Source organism: Heterodontus francisci, chromosome 9 (genome assembly GCF_036365525.1).
Source record: "Heterodontus francisci isolate sHetFra1 chromosome 9, sHetFra1.hap1, whole genome shotgun sequence".
Lineage (NCBI taxonomy): Eukaryota > Metazoa > Chordata > Chondrichthyes > Heterodontiformes > Heterodontidae > Heterodontus > Heterodontus francisci.
In genome coordinates, this window is record NC_090379.1 from 95,133,223 (window position 1) to 95,157,730 (window position 24,508).

A 24,508-nucleotide genomic window follows, 5' to 3' on the forward strand; every position below is an offset into this window, starting at 1 on the left:
CCCTGATACTAATAGACTGGTGTGTGGATAAATACAGTAATCACTGCTCTCATCCTGATACTAATAGACTGGTATGTGTATAAATACAGTCATCACTGCTCACACCCTGATACTAATAGACTGGTGTGTGGATAAATACAGTAATCGCTGCTCACATCCTGATACTAATAGACTGGTGTGTGGATAAATACAGTAATCACTGCTCACATCCTGATACTAATAGACTGGTGTGTGGATAAATACAGTAATCACTGCTCACACCCTGATACTAATAGACTGGTGTGTGGATAAATACAGTAATCACTGCTCACACCCTGATACTAATAGACTGGTGTGTGGATAAATACAGTAATCACTGCTCACACCCTGATACTAATAGACTGGTGTGTGGATAAATACAGTAATCACTGCTCACACCCTGATACTAATACACTGGTGCGTGGATAAATACAGTAATCGCTGCTCACATCCTGATACTAATAGACTGGTGTGTGGATAAATACAGTAATCACTGCTCACAAGCTGATATTAATATACTGTTGTGTGGATAAATACCGTAATCACTGCCCACATCCTGACACTAATAGACTGGTGTGAGGATAAATACAGTAATCACTGCTCACACGCTGATACTAAGAGACTGTTGTGTGGATAAATTCAGTAATCACTGCTCACATTCTGATACTAATAGACTGGTGTGTGGAAAAATACAGAAATCACTGCTCACATCCTGATACTAATAGACTGGTGTGTGGATAAATACAGTAATCACTGATCACATCCTGATACTAATAGACTGGTGTGTGGATAAATATAGTAATCACTGATCACATCCTGATACTAATAGACTGGTGTGTGGATAAATACAGTAATCACTGCTCACATCCTGATACTAATCGACTGGTGTGTGGATAAATACAGAAATCACTGCTCACATCCTGATACTAATAGACTGGTGTGTGGATAAATACAGTCATCACTGATCACATCCTGATACTAATAGACTGGTGTGTGGATAAATACAGTAATCACTGCTCACATCCTGATCCTAATGGACTGGTGTGTGGATAAATACAGTAATCACTGCTCACATCCTGATACTAATAGACTGGTGTGTGGAAAAATACAGTAATCACTGCTCACATCCTGATACTAATAGACTGGTGTGTGGAAAAATACAGTAATCACTGCTCACACCCTGATACTAATCGACTGGTGTGTGGATAAATACAGTAATCACTGCTCACACCCTGATACTAATAGACTGGTGTGTGGATAAATACAGTAATCACTGCTCACATCCTGATACTAATAGACTGGTGTGTGGAAAAATACAGTAATCACTGCTCACTTCCTGATACTAATAGACTGGTGTGTGGATAAATACAGTAATCACTGCTCACATCCTGATTCTAATAGACTGGTGTGTGGATAAATACAGTAATCACTGCTCACATCCTGATACTAATAGACTGGTGTGAGTATAAATACAGTAATCACTGATCACATCCTGATACTAATAGACTGGTGTGTGGATAAACACAGTAATCACAGCTCACATCCTGATACTAATGGACTGTTGTGTGGATAAATACAGTAATCACTGCTCACACCCTGATACTAATAGACTGGTGTGTGGATAAATACAGTAATCACTGCTCACATCCTGATACTAATAGACTGGTGTGAGGATAAATACAGTAATCACTGATCACATCCTGATACTAATAGACTGGTGTGTGGATAAACACAGTAATCACAGCTCACATCCTGATACTAATGGACTGTTGTGTGGATAAATACAGTAATCACTGCTCACACCCTGATACTAATAGACTGGTGTGTGGATAAATACATTAATCACTGCTCACACCCTGATACGAATAGAATTGTGTGTGTGTGTGGATATACACACAGTAATCACTGCTCACACCCTGATACTAATAGAATTGTGTGTGTGTGTGGATAAATACAGTAATCACTGCTCACACCCTGATACTAATAGACTGGTGTGTGGATAAATAGAGTAATCACTGCTCACACCCTGATACTAATAGACTGGTGTGTGGATAAATACAGTAATCACTGCTCACACCCTGATACTAATAGACTGGTGTGTGGATAAATCCAGTAATCACTGCTCTCACCTTGTTACTAAGTGACTGAAGTGTGGATAAATACACAGTAATCACTGCTCTCACCATGATACTTATAGACTGGGGACTGTATAAATCTACAGTAATCACTGGTTTTGCCCTGATACTAATAGAATGGTGTGTGGATAAATACACAGTAATTACTACTCTTTCCCTCAAACTAAGAGACTGGTGAATGGATATTCATGCAATCATCAGTGTTCTCACACTGACACTAGTATTGTCAACACTCACAAATTTCTAATGAGTTCCAGAATTTAAGTTTTTAATGCATGTGTTTTGTGCAGAATATCACGTTTAATCTCACCATATGATAAACAGATTGTTTATAAACCTCAACTCCTATGCAAATTGCATACATTCATAATTTTGAGCAGTAATTTATCCTCAGAATTGGAGGGAAATCAGTACTTCAACCATGGGTCGTAATTGATTTGAAATAGTTACTGAATGTAATTTTGATATCAGAAGCTGTCTAATCCAACATTTGTTAATTGTTAGCACATCCTGATTTTTTCTGATTGCAATAACTTGATAGAAATATTCTCTTCTGCAACTTCTTATTGTCCATTCCAGCTTATTACATATGAGAAGCTTCCACTGTGTGTGTTTGGTTTGTATCGAATTGCATTATGTTTACTCCAGTGAATTCTTACTTGAATTTAAAAGTTTCTCCCAACTCAGCAGCATTTCCAGGAGTGATCTCAAATATTCCACTGAAAGAATAGGGATGCCCACCATAGGCGTACTCTGCCAAAGAGAACACAGAAAATATTACTGAAACAATTTCTGCCACGAACAAATGGAAGGCAATTTGTTTCAAATTGTTTGTTTTGGAAAGGTTCATTATTTAATGCTGATTGAGGTGGGGGCTGTCAGTTCTGAAGAATAGAATACTTTTATACTCCTTGCATACAGATGGTAAGCAGCACAAACTAGATGTAGAATTTTGTTCTCCCAATTCTATTCCAATGTTGTTCTTCATTTGCAGCCTCAGATGAACACTCTCTCCCCCACTAATGTGACATTTCCATCTCCCACGACAGCCAGCTTCATGGGAAGGGATTCCCAAATTTAGTCTTGATTAAGATTGAATCGTGGGCAGTTTTATGCCTACTGGCAACTGGATTGAACCTGTCTAAATGCAGTATATTTGGGATCCTGATTGCTAGCAGGGAGAGGAAACTTTCTTTCCATCGACCTTGGCTGGATCCAAACCCAAGTACCAGAGGCTAAAACTGCAATGTTCAAGATCACTGTTCCACCCAATTCTTCATAACAACCTGTATAAAATTAAAGGTCACAGTTGTGTACAATATAAACACACAAATAGAGCACAGTAATGTACCACTACCTGTCAAATGGACAATATTGACCCTGAATTTCAGTACACTTGGGCATACACCATAAATTATGCCATTTTGTGTGTCAATCGTCCAGTTGCAAATTTACACCAATATTCCCTTGGAATGTAATTTGAAGATGCCATAGCAAGTGTAGTGGCGATCATGGACCTCAGAAGTGGTGCACCAATAGCTTATGCCATTGAGGCATCTGTGGAAAGAGAAGCAGAGTTAACGTTTCGGATCAGTGACCCTTCATCGGAACGGTCACTGACCCGAAACGTTAACTCTGCTTCTCTTTCCACAGATGCTGCCAGACCTGCTGAGTGGTTCCAGCATTTCTTGTTTTTATTTCAGATTTCCAGCATCCGCAGTATTTTGTTTTTGTTTTTACCTTATGCCATTGACTTCAATAAACTAGTTAAGCAGATCAAAAATTGGCAAGACCTGAATTTCAAATTGCTTCACTGCACTGAACTTAATCAATTGCAGAAAATAGTTTGAGTTATGGTCGCACTCAGTTGGTATATTCAGTTTTCAGAAACATTCTAGGTTAGAATTTTTTTAACCATTTATTTAGGAGATGCCATGGGTAATTTAAACTATTTAAAAAGTATCAGATTAAACAAATGCTCAACGATGTGTGCAGGCACCTTAGTGCCCTACATTGCACGCAACATACAATAAACCTAAAACATAATGATGAGCAAGAAATATTTTGATGCATTTTAGCTCAGAATGAAATATATCAACAAAAATCAGAGATTTTATTTTATTTTAATTAATTGTGTTGAACACATGAATTGAATTATATTCACAGATCAAATCAATTGATTTAAAGAGTTTGCACGCACCTCGAAAGCTCTACTTCAGAATAAACACAATGATAACTTAGTATTGATTGTGAAACGTCAAAGCCTATTTTATAATATATACATAAATGTCCATTCATGAGATTCCAGACTGCAGAGTTGAAGCACCACAGCTTTTATGGCCCTCCAAGGCTGAGAACTACAGGTCACATTGGTCCCAAACAGCCAAGCACCCACCCATTACTTTTCAGTCTAAGGGGCTGCAGCAAAGAACTAGCTTAACTACAGGAAATTCACAATTTCCTTTCACTTGAATGCCAATGGGCAGGTGCGGGGGGAGGGGGGAGGTTAGGGTGGGGTGGAGCTACGATAATCAGCTTTTCAAGATTTTTGTAAGAGTTTTGGTGAAGCAGTGCATAAGTCCCAGGAAATTAGTAGCTTAGTATGAATTAATGGTATAACTCACTTATCCCATAATTTCCTCTGTAAAACATGCATCGTGTCATTTAATTTCTTGGACCAAGTTCCATAGCACCTATTAACTCTTGAATTATCTCACCTTATCCCCTATCCTACCCTATGTCCTACAGGATAGACATTGGCCCTTCAACTAGGCTTCTCAATAGTTAAAATAAAGTTGGATCATGACATGCTAGCGCTGTTGGCACAATAATGCAAAGCTACAGGGAGGCAGTGGAGGTGGATGGTGTTGGCAAATTAAAGAGAGAACAGTATAGATATTTGACAGAGATTTATTGAGGAGTGTGAGAGATATAGTTGTGTATGTAAGTATACGTTCTGGGACTGGCTAGATCCATAATGGTTGTTACTAATTATATACATTCCTCTGTTACCATAATCCGATGACATATTTGTGAAAATCTCAGATAGATGATAGAAATACAGACCTCTTTAGAGCCCAATATTGTAAGACAAATGAAGTAATACATTTTACTCCAAGTTGTATTTAGATTCTAATACAGACAGAAATGATTTTCTGGTGTTTTTGACTAAATATTTATTACCTGTCTAAATTACTTCAAAGAAGTCTGTTAAATTGAACCTGTGGCTAAACTGAGAAGAAATGTTGTGTGAGTGCAGTGTATACAGTGCAGTATCTCTGTGCTTACCTCTTCCATAGACCTCAATACCAGAATGAAAAACCCCTATTCCAAGTGTGGATGTGTACTCATTAATCCAATACTGCAAAGGAAACACAAAGGGTAAATGGTGCATTAATGAAGCTTAACATTGCAGTATCTAGATGCCAACAAAGCATTAAAGACATCATTATTTTGTCACTTTCAAAATAAATGCTTCTATATTTTTAAGCAATTTAATTTAAATTTTAAATATACTATCACACACCACATTGAAACCTTCATTCTGATGAATAAGCTTCAGTTCTACGACTAAATATTGTGCAATTACTGTAAAGGTTAAGTGTTGCTGCAATAAATTGTTCCCATTGTACAGTGTATTCATTGATGTGTGAGGATATGTCAAATTGGCAAGTGTTGGGTTACTTTCAGAAGACAAATTTCAAAGAAAACTAATGAAAGATTAAAGCCTGCTGCTGAAGCACTGGGCAGAATTTTGTTCTGCCCTTGGAGGCGGGCATGGAGGCGGGGGAGGGGCAAGCAATGTAGCAGGGGCACTGTTCCCAATGTTACCTGGGCCCGCTTCCATTTTGTGGGGGGCTGGTGGGGAAGGTCAGTTAATGGCCACTTAAGGGCCTTTTCCCGCCTCCACTTCAATTGAGTGAAAGGCAGATGGGTCCACCGCTGCGTGGTAAAACCTGGCAGCCTCCTATCGGGACCAGGAGGTGTAGGGGGTGGGGGGCTTTCCTCTTTAGGGGGCAATCCAAGGCCCCACTGGTGTCAGGCACTACCCCCCCATCCCACCCCAGGAAGACAACCCCCACCCTCACCAACTCCACCCACCCCCTCGCCAGGGCCTGCCTGAATGGCCCCAGCAGTCCTGACCCCACTCACCTTTCCTGGGGTCCCCTTCTTCTCTGGTGCTGCAGGGCCTCCTGCAATAGTGGCAGTCACCACTGCTCCCGGTGGCAACTGCCAGAACTTTGCAGAGCTGCCAGCCTTCCGATTGGCCAGCAGTTCCGGAGACGGGAGCTCGTCCCTTAAAAGGACAGCATCCCCGATGGCAGGCAGCTAATTGCCTGTCCGCCGTGAGATTGCAACGGATGTCCGACGGAAGGCCGAGGTAGGGGTCTCCCCATGACTTCTGGCCTGCGCCAGGACCCCCGTCACAAGAATAAGTGCAGCCCATTTTGTCTGTCTAATACAGGTTGGAACTGAGGCACTTAGAAACATAATTAGAAACATAAGAGTGGCCCTAGAAAATTTACAGCACAGAAGGAGGCCTTCATACAATTATGTCTGTCCTCAGGATCAACTAGAGAGAGCTTTAGTCTACAACTAATCATACTACACAAGACCTGGGAATGTTCTATTTCTTGTCACTCATAACCCCGGCTATAATGAGCATAAATGATCACAAAAAACATCCATTTTGTGATTAGACATCATTGCTCACGCTAGAAGAATTTGAATCTGCTTTACTCAAGTGGGCTTAAAGCACCCCTATCAACAGGTATTTTTGATTTTAATGTCCTGACTACCTGCCAATATGGAAAAAGTATGAGTCCACTGTTTCTCAGCAGTTTTGAAAGCAGTATCATCATCCACAAGCTCTTCAGAACTGTTATTTTAAAAATGGCAATCGATTCAAATTCGACCAATATCTTGAATAGACAGAATCAAATGGCCCATTATTAAAAATATTTCATTCTACAGAGCTGTTCCTCGCAACCTTTGTTAACACAGAAAAAAAAAACCTTTGCAGAAACATATAGGGGCTGCCAATGCAATGACCAGTGCCAAATATTAATAAGCATGGAAATCTAAGGCCTATTCTGCATCTAATCTGCTCCAATGCAACCTTGTATCGCAGACTGGGAGAATGTACACATAATGTACCTGAGAAGTTATGTAAATTAGATGTGTCTGGAGGGCTCCTATCACTAAATGCCTCTTTAGAGCAGTTATTTCATGGGGAGGCGGGTATGGATTGAAATATTTTTTGATCTCAGCAGTGTTCTGTTTCCCAACGCTAACACCCCTGACCACAGTGAACATAACTTTTGATATAAAAGCAAAATACTGCAGATGCTGGAAATCTGAAATAAAAACAAGAAATGCTGGAAATACTCAGCAGGTCTGGCAGCATCTGTGGAGAGAGAAGCAGAGTTAACGTTTCAGGTCAGTGACCATTCTTCATAACTGGCAAATATTAGAAATGTCAAAGGTTACAACATAACTTTTGAGCCTTGACATAGGACCACTCTTGGAGCACCACTTGGCTTTTTTGGTCATTCACTGGTCATATCCTACACAGGGGGAACCGAAGTCTCCAAAGGCTCAAGTCCAATGGAAAAACTGGCAGCAATGAATGGGCAACTAGACACCGTTCCATGGTTGCTGGTGCCAGTCATTCCAGCATCCAATGTCCATGGTGCTGCCAGTGCATCGTGTACTTTCCCTGGAAATGTCAAATTATGTTAAATGAGCTGAACTCATCTTCAGGGGTGAGGTCAGCTCATTTGGGTACAGGTGAAGCCTGGGCGTCCTGAGGGTCCTGACATATGGCCAGGATGGTATTATTGGTCCCACTGTGTAACAAAATATTTTAGGAATGTATAGAGCTACTTATTTCATTGATTTTAGTCTTGCGTGTGCTTGATTGTCAAGAAGAGACCCATCTGGATGGAAGGATTTGAAAATTAAGTAGATAAGGGATTTGAATACTAAGTAGATAATTTAAACCTAAAAACGGAAGAACTCTGCTGCCACATTAAGCTATCTGAGTTTGACTGATCTAATTCAGAACTAATTCTAATGTATACCTTACTAATTCATTCTTCCGGAATGGTTGGGCTAATCACAACATTTTGCCTGAAGCAAAGAAGAAAAATATTCAGAATTCTGACACTGAATATATTGAGAGAAACATACTTCATTTTTTTTTATATATCTCGCCAATACAGATTGGAGACACCACTCAACGTTAAAGAGCAATTTAATATATTTAAAGTACAGCTTAGTGGAGTTTCACAGTATGCTTTTAAGCCTGATTCCTGAGTTTGAATTCAATCCAAGATGAAAGCCTATTCTCTCTGCCAACTGCTATGGACCCTAAATGAAACTAGTATGGGCACTCTTAATTCCAGTTGCTACTCGCTGTGGATCCATAGTACAAAACTGTCATAATTTGGCACTGACTGCCAGTATCACTGAGAAGAAATTATAAAAATGTCATGGTGGCATAACTCACCCCTGAAGATGTGTTCAGCTCATTTAACATAATGACATGATAGAGGTTTACAAAGTTATGAGCGGCATGGACAGAGTGGATAGTCAGAAGCTTTTTCCCAGGGTGGAAGAGTCAGTTACTAGGGGACATAGGTTTAAGGTGCGAGGGGCAAAGTTTAGAGGGGATGTGCGAGGCAAATTTTTTACACAGAGGGTGGTGAGTGCCTGGAACTTGCTGCCAGGGGAGGTGGTGGGAGCAGATACGATAGCGACGTTTAAGAGACATCTTGACAAATACATGAATAGGAAGGGAATAGAGGGATATGGGCCCCGGAAGTGCTGAAGGTGTTAGTTTAGGCAGGCATCAAGATCGGCGCAGGCTTGGAGGGCCGAATAGGCTGTTCTTGTGCTGTACTGTTCTTTGATCTTTGTTCTTTGTTCTGGTGTTTTGTACGAGAAACCTCACACTCGACCTGACTAGAGGGTGTTTGATGCTGGCCTAATGTTTCATCCATTCCCTATCACTGACACTTTAAAGACAACAGCTTATCAGATGTAAAATTAATGAGTCCATGTGATAACGCTGCACCAGGTTTCTGCATCATCAACTGTTTACCATCATGTTACAGTGTACAGCAAATTTTCTGCCAGCTTCGTTTGCATTTCAGGAAATTTGCCAAATAAATCTAAACTGCAGATTTCTGAGTTCCTGTCAGAAAATCTGCAAGGTCAATGCTCTCCCGATACAAAAGGCTGAATGTTTGGGCCTCACCGGGAACAGGAACAGAGGTGGACAGGAAGGGAGAGGTGTGAAAATACCAGTGCCGGTTGTTGTGTTATAGCTTTTACATAGCAATAAGGTACCAAAGCCAACTGTGCAACAGCCCCAACAAACAAATTTCTCTGCAGCACCTGTGGAAGAGCCTGTCACTCCAGAATTGGCCTTTATAGCCACTCCAGGCGCTGCTTCACAAACCACTGACCACCTCCAGGCGCGTATCCATTGTCTCTCGAGATAAGGAGGCCCAAAAGAAAAAAAGAAAGAAGGTACCAAACCATCTTAAGTTGAATGGTTATAAAACTGAGTATCGTTATTGCAGAGTAACACATTTACAAGAGAGCTCTATCATAAAGCCTGGCTTGGATATAAAATTAAAACCCGACCCAGGCCCGACCCGACAAGAACCAACCCGAACCCGACCTGGGCCTGAGTCATTTAATTTTTTTAAATGCCCGGCCCGACCCGAAAATAACAAACATATTAATGAAACAGAAAAAAACCCGAGCCCGAATGCTGGATGCAGAATACAGACCCGACCCGACCTAAACGCGACACATGTAGTCGGGTTTGGTTGGGTGCGGGTCGGGTAGCCAGGCTTTACTCTATTCGGTGCCTTGCTCAACTCCAATCAACTGATCACATGCTGAATGATATAGCATTCTGTGATGCTGTTTGGAGTACTTACATTGTTAAAGTGATATCACAACATCCCCTTTCCTAAAATGAAAATACACAATAGGTAAACTATGTACATAATGGAATAAAATGACTTTGAAAATTTATTTACATATGCATTGACTCTAATGTCCTTTAGTTAAGTGCCTGTGAACTGTATAGGCAGTCTACTGACTTGAACTGATCTTGTTACAGTGTAACTTGATGTAGAACTAGACTTGTCAGCTTTCTTTGTTTTACTTTTGTGTGTGTTTTGGCATTAATCCTGTGCTCAATTGTTACGCTTGTCACTTTCCCTTGTAATGTTCTGCAGATCTGAGTGTGACCGTGTTCTCAATGCAATAAGATTTTCAGGCACAGTATTGTTAGCTAGTTCTCTTAGCTAACATCGATTTCTTCTTAGCACTGCTCCATTGGGGGTGGTTCGTTACAGACTTTGGACACCTCTGCAGGGAACCACACTTTTTCTTGTGGATGACTTTCTGCCCTATCTGTAACGGTGGTAATTCCACACCTGCATTCTTATGGTGCAAGGTCTTTTTTTGTTTTGCTAGGAGCCTGTCTTGTATTGAGGATGATTTGATGAGATGGTGATTTGGAAGCGTTATCTTAACCTGTCTTCCAAATATGATTTCTGCAGGGGGTGGCAGCCCAGTGTCGATTGGTGTCGTTCTCAGGTGTAACATATGTAGATCTCCTGTTTTGTTTCACGACACTTTACAATCAGTGATTTGGCTGTATGCACCATTCTTTCTGTGAGGCCATTCAATCTACGGTAATGTGGTGAGGAAGTGACATGGTTTACACCCTATTTCCTGCACATGTTTTGGAATGGCTTGGCAACGTATTGCGGACCATTGTCCAATACTATCTCTTCTGGAGAACCAAACAAGCTGAAAATTGCATTGATGGTAATGGGAACTGATACGCTCGAAGTGTCTCTTAATTGACATATTGCCAGAAATTTAGAGAAGTAACTGGTGACCAACAAGTATTCGTCGCCTTTGATTGTGAAAAGATCAGTGGCTATCCTTGACCAAGGATGCGATGGGATGTCCTGAGGAAGAAGTGGCTCTTTATGCTGGCATGATTAGTGCTGCTGGCAAGCATCACATGATTTTACATGTTCATGCCCGCCCAGTAGACGATCTCGTGCTCAAGTCTTCTAGAATTCTCAAAACCCATATGGCCAATATATAACTGTGAGAGGATATCAGGATATCAGGATGAAGTATCTGCGGAATTATTACCTGCCTGCCTTTGAAGATAACACTGCTAGAAATTCCCAACTCATCCTGATATGGCCAGACAGTTCTGAGCTCCGCAGGAACCTCTTGTATGCTGTCAGGTCATCCTTTAATTATGAGTAGCGTCTTTAAGATTGGGTCTTTTGAGGTTTCTTCCTGTAATTCTTCAGGCTTCTTCTGCCTGAAACACATCAGATCGATCTGGTATACATCTTCTAGCTTGATGCCAATCTCATCAACCTGGATATCAATTGGAATATCTTTGCAGTTTATGTGATTAGGTCTTCTGCGTAATGCATCAGAGGTCACCAAGAGATTCCCTGGCTTGTATTTGACCTTACAATCATATCCTTGTACTTTCATCAACAGCCTTTGCAACCAGGGAGCCATGCTTGTGAGCAGCTTCTGCCAGATCATTGCTAATGGCTTATGATCTGTTTCGACTAAAAAGTGTTTCCCAAAGAGGTAAGTGTGAAACTTGGTGATTCCGAGCACCAGTGCTGTTGTTTCCCTTTCTGTGTTGGAATAGTTGGCCGGTATGAGGGAATGAGCTTTTCGAACCGAAAACTGTTGGACATCTGTCCTGCGACAAGCATGCTCCAAGACCTTTTAGTGAAGCATCTACTTCTAGAATGGTATTCTTACTTGAATCATAGTACTGCAAACATACATCCATTATTAATGACTGCTTCAGCAAATCAAGTGCTTGCTGGTGGTCCTCATGCCTCGGAGAAATTTGAAATGTAAGGAGCTAAGAAATTGAAGAGACTGAGTATTCTTTGCAAGTCTTCTTTGTCCTGTGGGCTTGGCATTAGACTGGATATCCTCCATCTTGCTGGGATCCAGTCTAACGCCTGTGTCTGAAGAAATGAAGACAAAGAAGTTAATGTGTCTCGTGCTTATTGTACATTACTTACTGTTGAATACAAGACTCTCTTTCCTGGCTCTTTCCATCAGGATATTTAAGTTCCGATCAACTTCTTCTTTTACAGTGCCCATAACTGTGATATCATCAGTGATACATGTACACACTGACACATTTTCTACAACGTGATCCGTGCGATATGTAGCGAGCTGAAATAAATCTTGGCTTACTGATAAGCAAAACAGTAGGCACAAGAAGCAATATTGCCCAAACGGAGTCCTGAAAGTCATCAATTCTTGTGAACATTCAGAGAGATGGACCGACCAGTACCCGTGCTTTGCATATAGTTTCAAAAAGAATTTGGCCTTTGTGAATTTCGGACTCAGCTCTTTTAATGTGGGGATTTTATGAGGACAGCATTTCAATGCCTTGTTTGGCCTTCTGGGGTCCAAACAAACCTGGATGGTGCTATCTTTTTTGACTACAGCCGTTTACGAGCTGCACCAATCTGTGTACTGTTGAACATACCTGATGATTCCTTGCCTCTCTATAGTATCCAGCTGTGTTTTCAGCTTGTCCATGACGTGGACACTACATTTCCTTGGTGGATCCATAGAAGGAACCACATTGTCCCTCACATGTAGGACAACTTCTCCTTTGAAACTTCCCGCTCTGTCGAAACAGTCTGGGTATATTCTTTGTAAATCTTGGATGGACGCGATAGGGCTGCATCTGTTCTGACCATGTGTCTTTGGCACGCTACTGATCCCATTGATTGTTACAATTTGTAGCTCGCTACATTCCGATAAACCTGCAACTGCTGGACCATCTGTGTTGATGTTGTAGAAAACCTGTTTGTGACCAATCAGAGGCTCCATACCTGCGCTTCAGCCTTAGTGTACCTATATAATTGTTCAGTGTACCATTGTACATAGTGAGATTTCTCTTCGTTGGTTGTGTCATGGTTTCCCATCTCGCCAGGTACATGTTCTTCACTATTCGCAGCAGAAAAATGTTTGCGCTTGCCCTTGTATCGACCTTGAGTCGCAACGTATGTTGTTCACTTTTCTCTGGGCACACGATGTCAATGGTTGCAAACACTTCCCTCTATGTAACCACATCCATTGGGTGCATAAGGGTTACTGTGTGGAAGGGTTCCTCACCTTCATTATTCACATCACTGTCAATCTCGTGGGCATGTCTGTGTTTGGTTTGGCAAATATATCCCTGCTTCTTCCACAAGGTGGTGTCTGCTTCTGATCAAGTCGCTGTCTGCTGGCCAGTCTTACATTATTGGAGCTCCTGCACAGCCTTGCCCAGTGCCCTTTCTTGCCACACACCTTACAGTTTTCAATGTAGGTGGAACAACTACTAGATTGGTGCATCAGGCTGCACTTGCCACATATTTTGCCTGGCTGAGGTGTTCTGGTTATCTTGCCTATAGCTGTAGTAACAAGGACCCATACGCACAGTCTACTTGCAGCAATGGCCTCAAATTTCCCACCTTCTCTGAGGAGACTTTCAACATCATATCCTTTTTCCTTGTCCAGTAGCTCTTTCTGAAAAGATTTATTCGGGGCAGACACAATCACCAATTCCATAATCCGCTCTGATAATTCCATCTCTGAGAAATCACAGTTTGCCTTTCTCACGGCATCTGCTCACGAATTGGTCAATGGTCTCTCTTGATTGCCTCCTGTATGTCATCAGCTCAAGGTGGTGAATTCTGAAATTAATCCTAACCTGGAGCTGGTCCTCTAACGTAGACCATGGTCTTGCTGGTGGGTCCTTCTGTTCCACTTCAGAAAGTCCTGAGGTGTTAATCTGGTGTAGCTCATCGTTACTGATTGCTGTTTTGATTTTGACTGCTTGCTTTTCCAGCTCCATGACGGCCAGATCCACAAAACACAATTCCATCCGTTGGAGGTGGTCTTGGGCTTTCCAATTCATGGAAGTTTATTTACTGGACATGGTTCCAAATTCCCAGTGTCAAAAATCCAGCTGCAGCTTTCCCCTTTAAATTCAACCCCTATTTTTGGGCCTATTTTTGGTCCTTTCCCTGGAGGAAAGAAATCTTGCAGGTCTATTGTGTCTGCAACGCCGAGCTTCAGCCACACCCAGAACCTGTGCCTGCAGCGCAGGCTTTCTGCCTGCGATCAGGAAGGTACCGCGAAGCACAAATGGTGGGAAAACACCCGGCACGTAATTGCAATGCTGATCCGCAACCTTGACGAGAACCGACCTTGCTCGTTGTCTCCTAGCATGATTCTGCCCGATTTCTGCTGTTTCTATCTGGTCACCATCGATCTGAACAACCCCCTTCATGTACTCACTGTGTCTTGAGCACTAACTTTATGGAAGATCATTGAACTTGCCCGTGCCGAATCCCCACCACCCCCAACGATGAGTTGCACTACTGTTGGACTACAATGGGAGAGATCGCTGGTCTCAATGTCTCACCCGAGATCGCTGGTTCCCGTGAGTACTGTTCCTGAGCTTCCCTCCAGTAGTGTTATTTCAGAGCTGTGATCTTGAACTGTATGTTGCTATCACCACGTTGCAAATGGTGCGATCCTTCAGAGGCCACACACTGCTACAAAGTCAGGATGGGGCACTTGAAAGTCGAAAAATCTTCAGAAACCATACACTGCCACCATATTGTGTTATTGCTTTTATGTAGCAATAAAGTACCAAACAATCTTTAGTTGAATGGTTATAAAACTGTAGGTTGTTTATTGCAGAGTCATGCATTTACAAGAGTGATCTATCATACACAGGTGTCTTGCTCAACCAACTGATCACATGCTGAATGACATCACTTCCTGTGATTCTGTGTGGAGTACTTACATTGTTAAAGTGATATCACACCGGTCAGCGGCAGGTTTCCGAACACCTTTCCTTGCGCCAGCTATGTTCACCAGGGCGGGGATAGGGTGACATCCCGATCCCACTAGTTCCCCAATTAGGGTGAGTGAGTAGCCATCAAAGTCACTATGGCCTTGAACTTCTTCGCTTCTGGTTCTTTCCAAGGATCAGCTGCAGACACTGGTGGCATCTCACCAACCGCTGCACAGTACTGTATCTCGCAGGTCACTGGAGCCCTATTTGCCAGAGCTGGACAGTACATTCAGTTCACAACAGATGAGGCCTTGCAGGCACAGGGCAGTGGATTTCGCCGCCATTGCTGGATTTCCCCCAGGTGTAGGGCATCGTCGTTTGCATCCATGTGGCCATCAAGGTACCCAGTGACTGCCCAGTCAAACTCATCAACAGGAAGGGCTTCCACTACCTCAACATTCAGCTGATCTGCAAGCACAATAGTATCTTGCATGTGTGCACTCGCTTTCCTGGCGACTGCCATGACTTTCATCCTCCTGTAGTCCAGGCTGCCACAGCTTTTCACTCCAACCTCCAAAGTGCATGGAGGGATTCTCGGGGACAAGGGACATGCCTTGAAGAGATAGCTATTCACCCGTCTACAAGAGCTCAGTCAGAGACACAAAGGTAATACAACCAAAGTCATCGGATCACGAGAACCACCATTAAGCAGACCATCAGGCTTCTGGAGATAAATTTCTGGTGCCTGGACCGGGTGTGTGGCACTATACAATACACTCCTGCTTGGGCCTGGCTCATTGTGGTGGTCTGCTGCATTCAGCATAACATGACCCTCCAGAGAGGTGTGGTGAGATCCTGGAATGAGATAGCTCACTGGAGCAAGAGGAGGAGCAGGACATGGAAGAGGAGGAGGAAGTGGAGGCAGGGGGGAGGCTGCAGAACACTGAAGTGTTCTGGCTGCACAGGGAGGTGGCTGAACATGGCGTGGGACACAAAGTTCTTGTCAGGATTCCATGAATGTCAGGGATGATCTAATTCAGGAACAATTCAGATAAGTCCCTCTGACCCAGGATGAAGGGCATGGTATGGAACCTGTGCTAACAGATCCATTGAGACACAGCCTGGAACATCTAAACTCTTACCACTAATAAAGGATGCACTTCTGTCCAGAGGCTTCATCATCACAGTGGAAGGAAACTTGATCTCTTTCACCACCTCATACCTTTTCTCTTGGCCTGCCATCAATAAAAGGAGTCTCAGACTTGTGGCTTGAAGTGTTATTATTTATATAGTACTCAGAAAGGGAAACCATGCACAGATACAGCAAGAAGATACCCCCATGACACACTCAGTGCTCGTTGCGACGTGGTGGCCTCTGCACTCAGTCACTTCTACGCAGCATTCCTCTTGCAGCCTCAGAGGAGGTAGAGGCAGCCTACTTACTTGTTTCGGCTTGCGGCTGAGATGTAAGTTGCGGTCGTCCTCCTCGTGGAGATGCCTGTGGGGAGATCTCCAGAGGCTGCTGCACCTGAATGATTGCAGAGGCAGCCTGTGTCACTGGGCCCTGCTGCACCGATGCTCCCTCTGTCAGAGGGCCCAAGGAGGCCGAGGATGATGTAGACGCCTCATGAGGCATGGCACCCTCATCCTCCTCCGTGACATCCTCGGCCCTAGGCAGGCACTCCAGATTGCTGGAGGAGGGCACCAGATGGAGCGCAACTGGCATCCACTCCAAACATCTCTGTACTACAAGCACTGCTGAGTGGTCCAGGCTACACAGTCTGGCAGGCATCCTGTGGGCGTCAGTGCACATTTTTTGCAGACAGTCCAGATGCTGCCACATATGGCTCTGCATGAGGTTGGCCATTGTCTATGCAGGAGCCCATGCACTCAAAGCCCTGAGCCATTGTGGTGCACATGAGCTGGATGGTCTCCTCCATTCTCTGTCCATGACTCCAGACAGCCTTGGAGAGCTCTGACATGTGGGAGCACATCTTCTGCAGCTGTTCTAGATACAGCCTCCTGTCCAGTGACTCCTGAGTCCCTGCATCTGTACCCAGCTGAGCAGGGCTGTGACTGTTCTCCCTCCTCTGAGGGGAACTGCCCACAGCTGTCTCTGCCTCTGGCACCACCTCCTACACACTAATGCTGTGATTGTCACCCAGTGCCACCCCATCTAAACATGTGAGAGGACCCATTGAGGTGAACGAATCTACGCTGGTGGATAATGTACTTGTAAGGTGTGACGGTGCTTCTTCTGTTCCGTGCTGGTCTTCCGGAGCAGCGGAGGCAGAGGGAGACGGTCTCAAGGGTTGAACATCAGCAAATGTGAGAGACACAAGTGATAATGAGAGTGAGCTTAGGAGAACTAAAGCCTCTGCATGTGGTGTTTGGTATGTTGCTGGACGGGGTGGAGTGCAATGTACCCGCTTAACAAGCGCTTTCCCCTCTGTAATCACCATCTCCACCATGAGTGCCCATTTTGCCAGGCCTGACTTCCTCTTTCTCTGTGATCCAGGCTATTTCCATGGCTCGATCCTCCTTTGGTGTCATTATTTGGAATTATGACACCCCTCTGCCTGTTTGGGTCTGCTCCAGGGTGTTAGGTGCCCATTTTGACTGCAAGGACAAAGAGAGTGAAATAAGGCACTGCGTTCCTCTGGAGACAATGTTCATTAGAAGCTGCATGTTTCAGTGGCTACAGGTCTTCAGCATCACTATGACTTTAAGCCATTCCGACACTCCTCCCATGTTCAGGAGCATCAGGTACCCTGAGGCTCCTCAGCTTGTGTGTCTACTGGAGTGTGGCTACCCAGAGGCCTGTCCTGAGGGTTGCGGGTAGCACTCACCTTGCCAGAGCCTATCAGGTCATTGAACCTTTTCCTGCACTGGATCCAGGATTGTTTAACAACACTTACACCTCTCACAGTGGCTGCTATTTCAACCCAGGCCTGCTTGGTCTGTATGGATGGCCTACTTCTGCCACCCTTCGGGAAAAGTATCTCTCTCTTCTCCGTCAAGGCTTCCAACATCACTTTAAGGTCATGGTTTAGAAAGCGAGGGGCTGCCCTGCCCCGGGTTCCAGGCCTCCGGCTTTCCTGAGACATTATGAAATGCCGAGATGCAGCCCAAAGCTCAGCAACAGTCCTCTCTCTCCTTCTGCAACAAGGAAACAGCAGCCACAATAATGACTGTCATGGTGACTTTAAATTGGGTCCGCACTTCATTTGACCCACCTCCATTCCCAAACCTGTCTCCATGTTAGTTAAGGGGTTACCCCTGTGAAAACCGCGGGCTGAATTTTACCAGCCCCTCGATGCCATAGGCTGCAGCGGAGGGCCGTAAAATTCTGCAGGGAGTGGCCCGCCTCGGCCCCTGATGTCGAGAAGGGCATGCCGCATATTATTGGCGGTGGGGGGACCTCGGTGCGGCTCCCCACCAACCCCCCACCCCCGTCGATTTGCGGTGGGGCCTTCATCTAAACATTTAAATTAACAAAAATAAGATGTAAATGAGCTTACCTGCAGGTGGCGGCCGTCCCACTCCAAGGCGAGAACCTGGTGGGGAGGGGGAAGGAATAACATTTTCAGGGCGGGAGGGGTGAAGGAGCAGGGAAAACAATTTTTATTGGCTGTGGAGATGGTGGGAAGGGGTTGAGGGTCAAAGGGAGCAAATTTCGAGGGGGGAAGTTCGGGATATCAATAAAAGTTTATTGTGTGAGGGAGAGAGCAATTTATATACAAATTACCCATTGTGGGGGTGAGAGACGGGATTTAGAGTTGAAAAAAAAAAGGATCTTTATTTTCGGAGACCAGGACCTTTAAATATTAAAATGTTACTGAAGGGCCTGAAGCCCTTTAAAAATGGCGCTGGTGCCTGCACAGTGGTGCTGGATGCCGTTGCCAGGGATGCGGCGGCACCCCCCACTCTACGTCATCGGGAGCGACCGCTCCACCCCCTCTATGTAAATGAGCCCCCGCACGTAATATCGCGGGGTCTCAGTGGTGGCACCTCCATGTCGGAAGGCCGTCGAGTTCAAAGCGCGGCACTTCAGAGCGCGGTGTGCTAATAAAATTCAGCTCCATGACTCAATTCTGTTTTTCCCCCGGTGGTGGGTTCGGGACCCGGAAACAGTCCCGATTTCTGTTTTCTGTCGCCCACCCCACTGACGTGAAAATCCAGCCCAAACTATTTAAGGACCATGAAAATAAGCAAATGAAATCTGGGTGGGATTTTAAATTAGGTCAAATGCTTGCTTTGCTGCAATCAGTCAATCTGCTGCTGCCAAATTCAGAAAGAGGAAGATTGAATTTCATGAGCTTGAAGCCCTTTTTTATTTCATACTTGAATAAGCTTAAAGGAACTGGATGGACTAACTGATCTATATTATTATATATTATGTTGTGTATAAGAACACTACAAGAAACAGTAAAATATATACATTTTGGACAGTTCAGACTGCTGGTTCCAGCTGTTTGCTGTGCCGATCTCTGATTGTCCAGCTCTGTATAATGGTCAACGCCCAAATTGCAGATACTAAGCAGAATCAGGGTGATCTGAATCATTATGTGAAGGAAGAACAGCATAACAGCCAAGAGCTGAGGGACCATTCAACCCTGCATTCTGAGACCTAAAACTGGATGAGCAATTTTCCATATCCCCCCCCAGACTTGACGTTGATCTGCATCCATATCTATTTGAATCTTTATTGTTAGCATTTAACACCATTTCTACACTAGAATATCATTTTTGACACCCTACACATTGGAACTGCTCTACACCTGTTCAGGCATTTTGTCGAAAGTGTATTGTTATGGGTTCTCAAAGCATAGTTCGTGGAGGCCAATATCTTAAACGTGTGGCTCAATTGGCAGCACTCTCAGCTCTGAGTCAGACGGTTGTGGATTCATAGTCTCACTCCAGAGACTTGAACACAAAAGCTTAGGTTGACACTCCTGGGCAGTACTAAGGGAACGCTGCACTTCTGGAGGTGCTGCCTTTTGGATGAGATATTAAACTGAGGCTCCGTCTACTCTCTCAGGTGAACACAAAAGATCCTGTGGCACTATTTCGAAGAAAAGCAGGGGAGTTATCCCCCGTGTCCTGGCCAATATTTATCACTCAATTAACATTGCTGTTTGTGGGAGCTTGCTGTGTGCAAAAGGGTTGCTGCATTTCCTACATTACAACAACTACACTTCAAAATAATTCATTGGGACATCCTGAGGTTGTGAAAGGTGCTATAGAAATGCAAGTCTTTCTTTATATAAATGTATTACAAGCAATTAGAATAGTTAATGAAAAAAGCATAGATGTACCTAGATTGAAGAAGGATATTTTCTTTATTAGAGGAGAATGAAAGGCCTTGGGAATAGCTTTTTTAAAAGTATGGTCTCATTTCTCATTTAAAAACATGAAAATATCTTTGGTGATGTCCCTTTTTGAATGTTGTATGTTTGGCTTACTGAAGACCCACTATTTTGGAGCTCTGCTTCCCTGCTAATTCTTTGTTGTGGTGGGTAATGGGGGAAAGATTGGACCACAGAAGGGTTTTGTTCATCTTAACAGGAGCTGGTGGTGCCTGCCTGATTTCCACTAGTTAGGATTATGTACGTGTACGAACTTTATATCCATGTTCTCTCAATCACAGTCATGGTTCATTGAGTTTCACTGAAAGATTTTTTTTGGTTTATATTGTTACGACCAGGTGAGAAAGGTGTCTAGGGGTCTGTTACTGTCTTCACCCGGTCTTATTATAACAGGGTTTAATTTTAAACACACTGTTTTGAGGTCCCCTTTTGTGAATCCGTGTTCACAGCTTTCCAATTATAAGGCAAAGAAACCAGCACAAACAGGTTTTCTTCGGTTTAAAGGAGAAAAGTGAAATTTATTAAACCTTAAACTCAAACTCTAATATGGTTAATGTCTACGGATATACGACGCGGCGACACGAGCATGCAAGCGCGATACACACATGCAAATAGGGACAGAAAAGAGCAGAAGAAAAATAAGATGGAAAGGTTTGAGGCAGTCTCTAAAGGGGGTTTCTTGTTACTGTTTCTGTGTTTACAGCTCACTGTAGAGTCCTTGATTGTAGACAGCTCTTACTTTTCATTGGGGCTCAGTATTCTTCCTAAACCTTGTTCACTGTCGGAGACTTTTCTCTCTTGCGGTTCATATGTCTTCAATAGTTTCCTAAGCTGGTGAAAGTGAGATGAGAGCAGACAGGAGAGAGGTCTTCTCAGTCTAGGAGAAAAGTGCTTTCTGAGTTCAAAATTCAGTTGGAAACTCAAATTCAAAAAACTTCAACAGTCATGTGACTAAAACTGGTCTGACCACTTCTTCTGTGTATTGGGGAAGCAAAAGACTGGGTCCCTTTGTTCCCACACTATCTGTTACTATACAAGTATCTTTCCAGTCAGGGGCTTGCAATTTTAAGTTTTAATGTTCATGTGGTGAAATCATGCGTGCCTCAGTCTTGGCAGGTGGAGGGTGGGGGTGTGGTGGGTGGCTTGCCTGACAATATAATCACTGAAATCCAGCACAATTGTGCAACTTTATAGTTTTCCATCTTTTATCATCTTGTGCAGAGGCAATGTCAGCAGGTTTCTGTAAAGCGGGAATTAAATCAACAGCTCCACAAAGCCTACAGTATCAGACTAAGAAAAGTGAGCAATTCATTGTATTCATGAGCGATTGCTATCCGAATATTTCTCACTTTGTAGTGAAAGGCTGTTGTTCATGTTTGATGTTAGTTAAATGAGCATTGAGATAAAAAGATTGCACTGTATTTTCCTTTTGATAATCTAAACGTAAATAAAACAGTTGCTATGCAAAATCACTGGATATTTTCCAGTTAGTGTAACAGTTGACAGTGTTTGCTGACCCAAAATATTCTTCAGGGGGAAAGGAAGAGAATGCTAGGCTGGACTATAGCAGGGAGGCCAGGTGAAGGTTCAGAGGAGAGTGAGTGGGGCAGTGATGGAGGTAAAAGCTGTGCTTGTTGTGCGAAGGGCAAATAAAGTGCAATGCAGAGGGAGGAATGCAGAGAATGGAAACAAAATAGAATGGAGGTAAGGGTAAGATCAGGGCTGGTTGGGAAAAGGGGGAAATCAGCCTGTGTTCGGTATAAGAAGCAGGAGACCAGCTACTGTCAGTGCACTGTCAGAAAGCAGAGAGGAGATGAGAAAAGATCAAGTGTAAGAGGAGAGCATGATTGGGCAACATCACTACAGGGAGAGCCTGTTAGGAGAGCTGATGGGTGTGACAGAGAAAGGAGCGGGCAGGAGAATAATACTGTCAACAATGAGCTGCTGCAGGGTGAGTGAGTTGGAGAGCTGCTTCTCGTGGGAGTTGCGGCTGTATTCAGAAACAGAGAAAATCTTTCAAAAGATTGGGGGCATATTCAGAATTTGGGACAATAATGTGAGAATTGGGACTGTTTCGAAAAATATCTGTGAGAGTTGGCAAGTAGATGAATATTTCACCCATGCAGTCTCAGTTAAGCACAACTCAGACCTATCCTGGAAAAGAAAGCATGAAAGAGATCTTGCAAATCATCAGAGGTCGAAAAGAAGCTTAAAAAATATTCTGAAACTAAAGCTTTAAGATGAAATAGTCTTAACAGTCTGACAGTCTTAAAATCAGCTTTAAAGCTTCATTAATTTGGCATTGGAATGTAACCTATTTGAAAAACAAATTGCACTCTGATTGGCTTGCAAGTGAATGATAATCCTAGATATGGCAGCATGTTCTAAGGACTTAATATAATTTTTGAAAGCAGTCTCAGCTGCCGCACCATCTAACTCATATCACCATGAGATTTCTGAACACATTATGGCAATGCTGTCAGGTTTCAGTCAGAGATTGCTTCCCAGATTGTGTCCAACTACAAACAAGGATGTTCAGCTGTAACAAATACAAAAGAGGTGAATTTAACTCTACCAACTAGGGGTGAAACCAGATGGGCGGGCAGTTAAACTTCACCGGGTCTTACCCACTGACATCCTACAGCGATCCCGCTGTCTTGAACTTTAACCTGCTCTGCTGAGCGGGTAGCAGGGCCATGTGCTTGCAGCTGTTGTGGTCCTTCTTTAAATGTGCAGATGGAGGTCCAATGGTGTCACCAGGCCCTGACTGTAATTTTAAATGATGGTGTGACAGAGGAAGCTGTTGTGAATTTCCTGCCAGGAAATCCTGCCAGCAGCCTCACAAGGAAAGTTTAGTCCTCCCCTGACCTGGTCACCCTCCCACCCTCTCCCCAGGAAGTACTTTGTTACCGGCAACTTATCCTTTGGTGCCAGCTTCCTGCTGCTGAAAATTCGCTTCTGCCCTCTCTAGGCAGCTTCTGTTTTCTGCCATTATGAGTGAGCAGCTGACCAGCAGCTGAGGCCTGGGAGTTAAAATCACCCGGGCCCACATTGCTGAGGTCATGGGGGTTCAGCACTCACCACACCCCTGCATGGCCGATTCCCGCTGGCAATTAAAATCAAGACTTATAGTTGCTCTTTAAAGAAAATGCAGGGCTCAGTAGTTCATAAGGATGTGCATTAGTTGGCATAATCCTAAGCGCTGGACTTGATGTCTTCACAGGGCTTAATGCTGGGACTCAAGATTCCAGCTTTGCTGCGAGATTTGTACTGAGCTTGTTCATCTAAACATAGACAGCAGTAAGGGTGCTACGAATACCATCCGTGCTCTAAAGCTTGGGAGTGAAATGAATTGGCCAGAGTTCCCATTCCTGATCAGCATCTGGTCATCCTGCTAAAAAAATGCACAAATGAAGGTGAGGACAGGATCAGGATTGATTATGATGCCCTTCACATCATTCCTTTGCTGTTTTTGAGGTAGGTGCCTCACCAAAAGGGACATTCTTTATGCGAAAGCCTAGGTAGCAAGGCCCCACTGCTGTTACGATACCATATTAACCAGGGGAGATACTAGTGCAGAGGGCACAGAATTCTGAACTCTTGGTAGGATCGCCATGTGTGCAGATTGTTCTAGCAGGTGAGTCAAAAAATTGAATGAACAACTTCACACATCTGACTTTATGACAGCTTTTTTTGGAGCTTGAAAGAAGTGCTGTGCTACGGGCATGGTGGACCTCATTGACACAGGCCATTCATCCAAGTAAAAGGTTCTGCAGCGTTTTACCTCCTCATAAAAGATTGCTGAGCAGTTGAAGCATGCTTATGGGAGCTTTGTAAAGACAGTTTGCTATTGTTTAGGTTGCTTATTAAAGTTGATATGTAAACATGGAGTCAGATGAACAATTGGACTCAACATCACATTGAGAGCTCAAGGTGAAACCCCAGGTATCTGGGGATTATTACCTTAAACTGTTAAATCCCTGACTGCAGTATAAACATCTCCACACCCACAACAAGCTCAGGGTTATTTGTCCTTTGTCACTATATACAGTGTAAATATAACCTGAAAGCAAATTCCAGAGTGTCACCAG

The 24,508-nt window shown here is 43.6% G+C and overlaps 1 protein-coding gene across 1 annotated transcript in view; it reads right to left on the minus strand.

Moving 5' to 3' along the window:
* The window catches only part of LOC137373345 (deubiquitinase DESI2), a 238,503-nt gene extending 232,707 nt beyond the window's left edge, over positions 1-5,796 (minus strand). Inside the window, exons 1-3 of the mRNA XM_068038167.1 lie at positions 5,680-5,796; positions 5,442-5,514; positions 2,813-2,906 (exon numbers count right to left, since the gene is read on the minus strand). Of these exons, the coding sequence (XP_067894268.1) occupies positions 2,813-2,906; positions 5,442-5,514; positions 5,680-5,796 (284 nt within the window). The remainder of the gene's footprint in view (positions 1-2,812; positions 2,907-5,441; positions 5,515-5,679) is intronic.
* Positions 5,797-24,508: the final 18,712 nt, after the last annotated feature.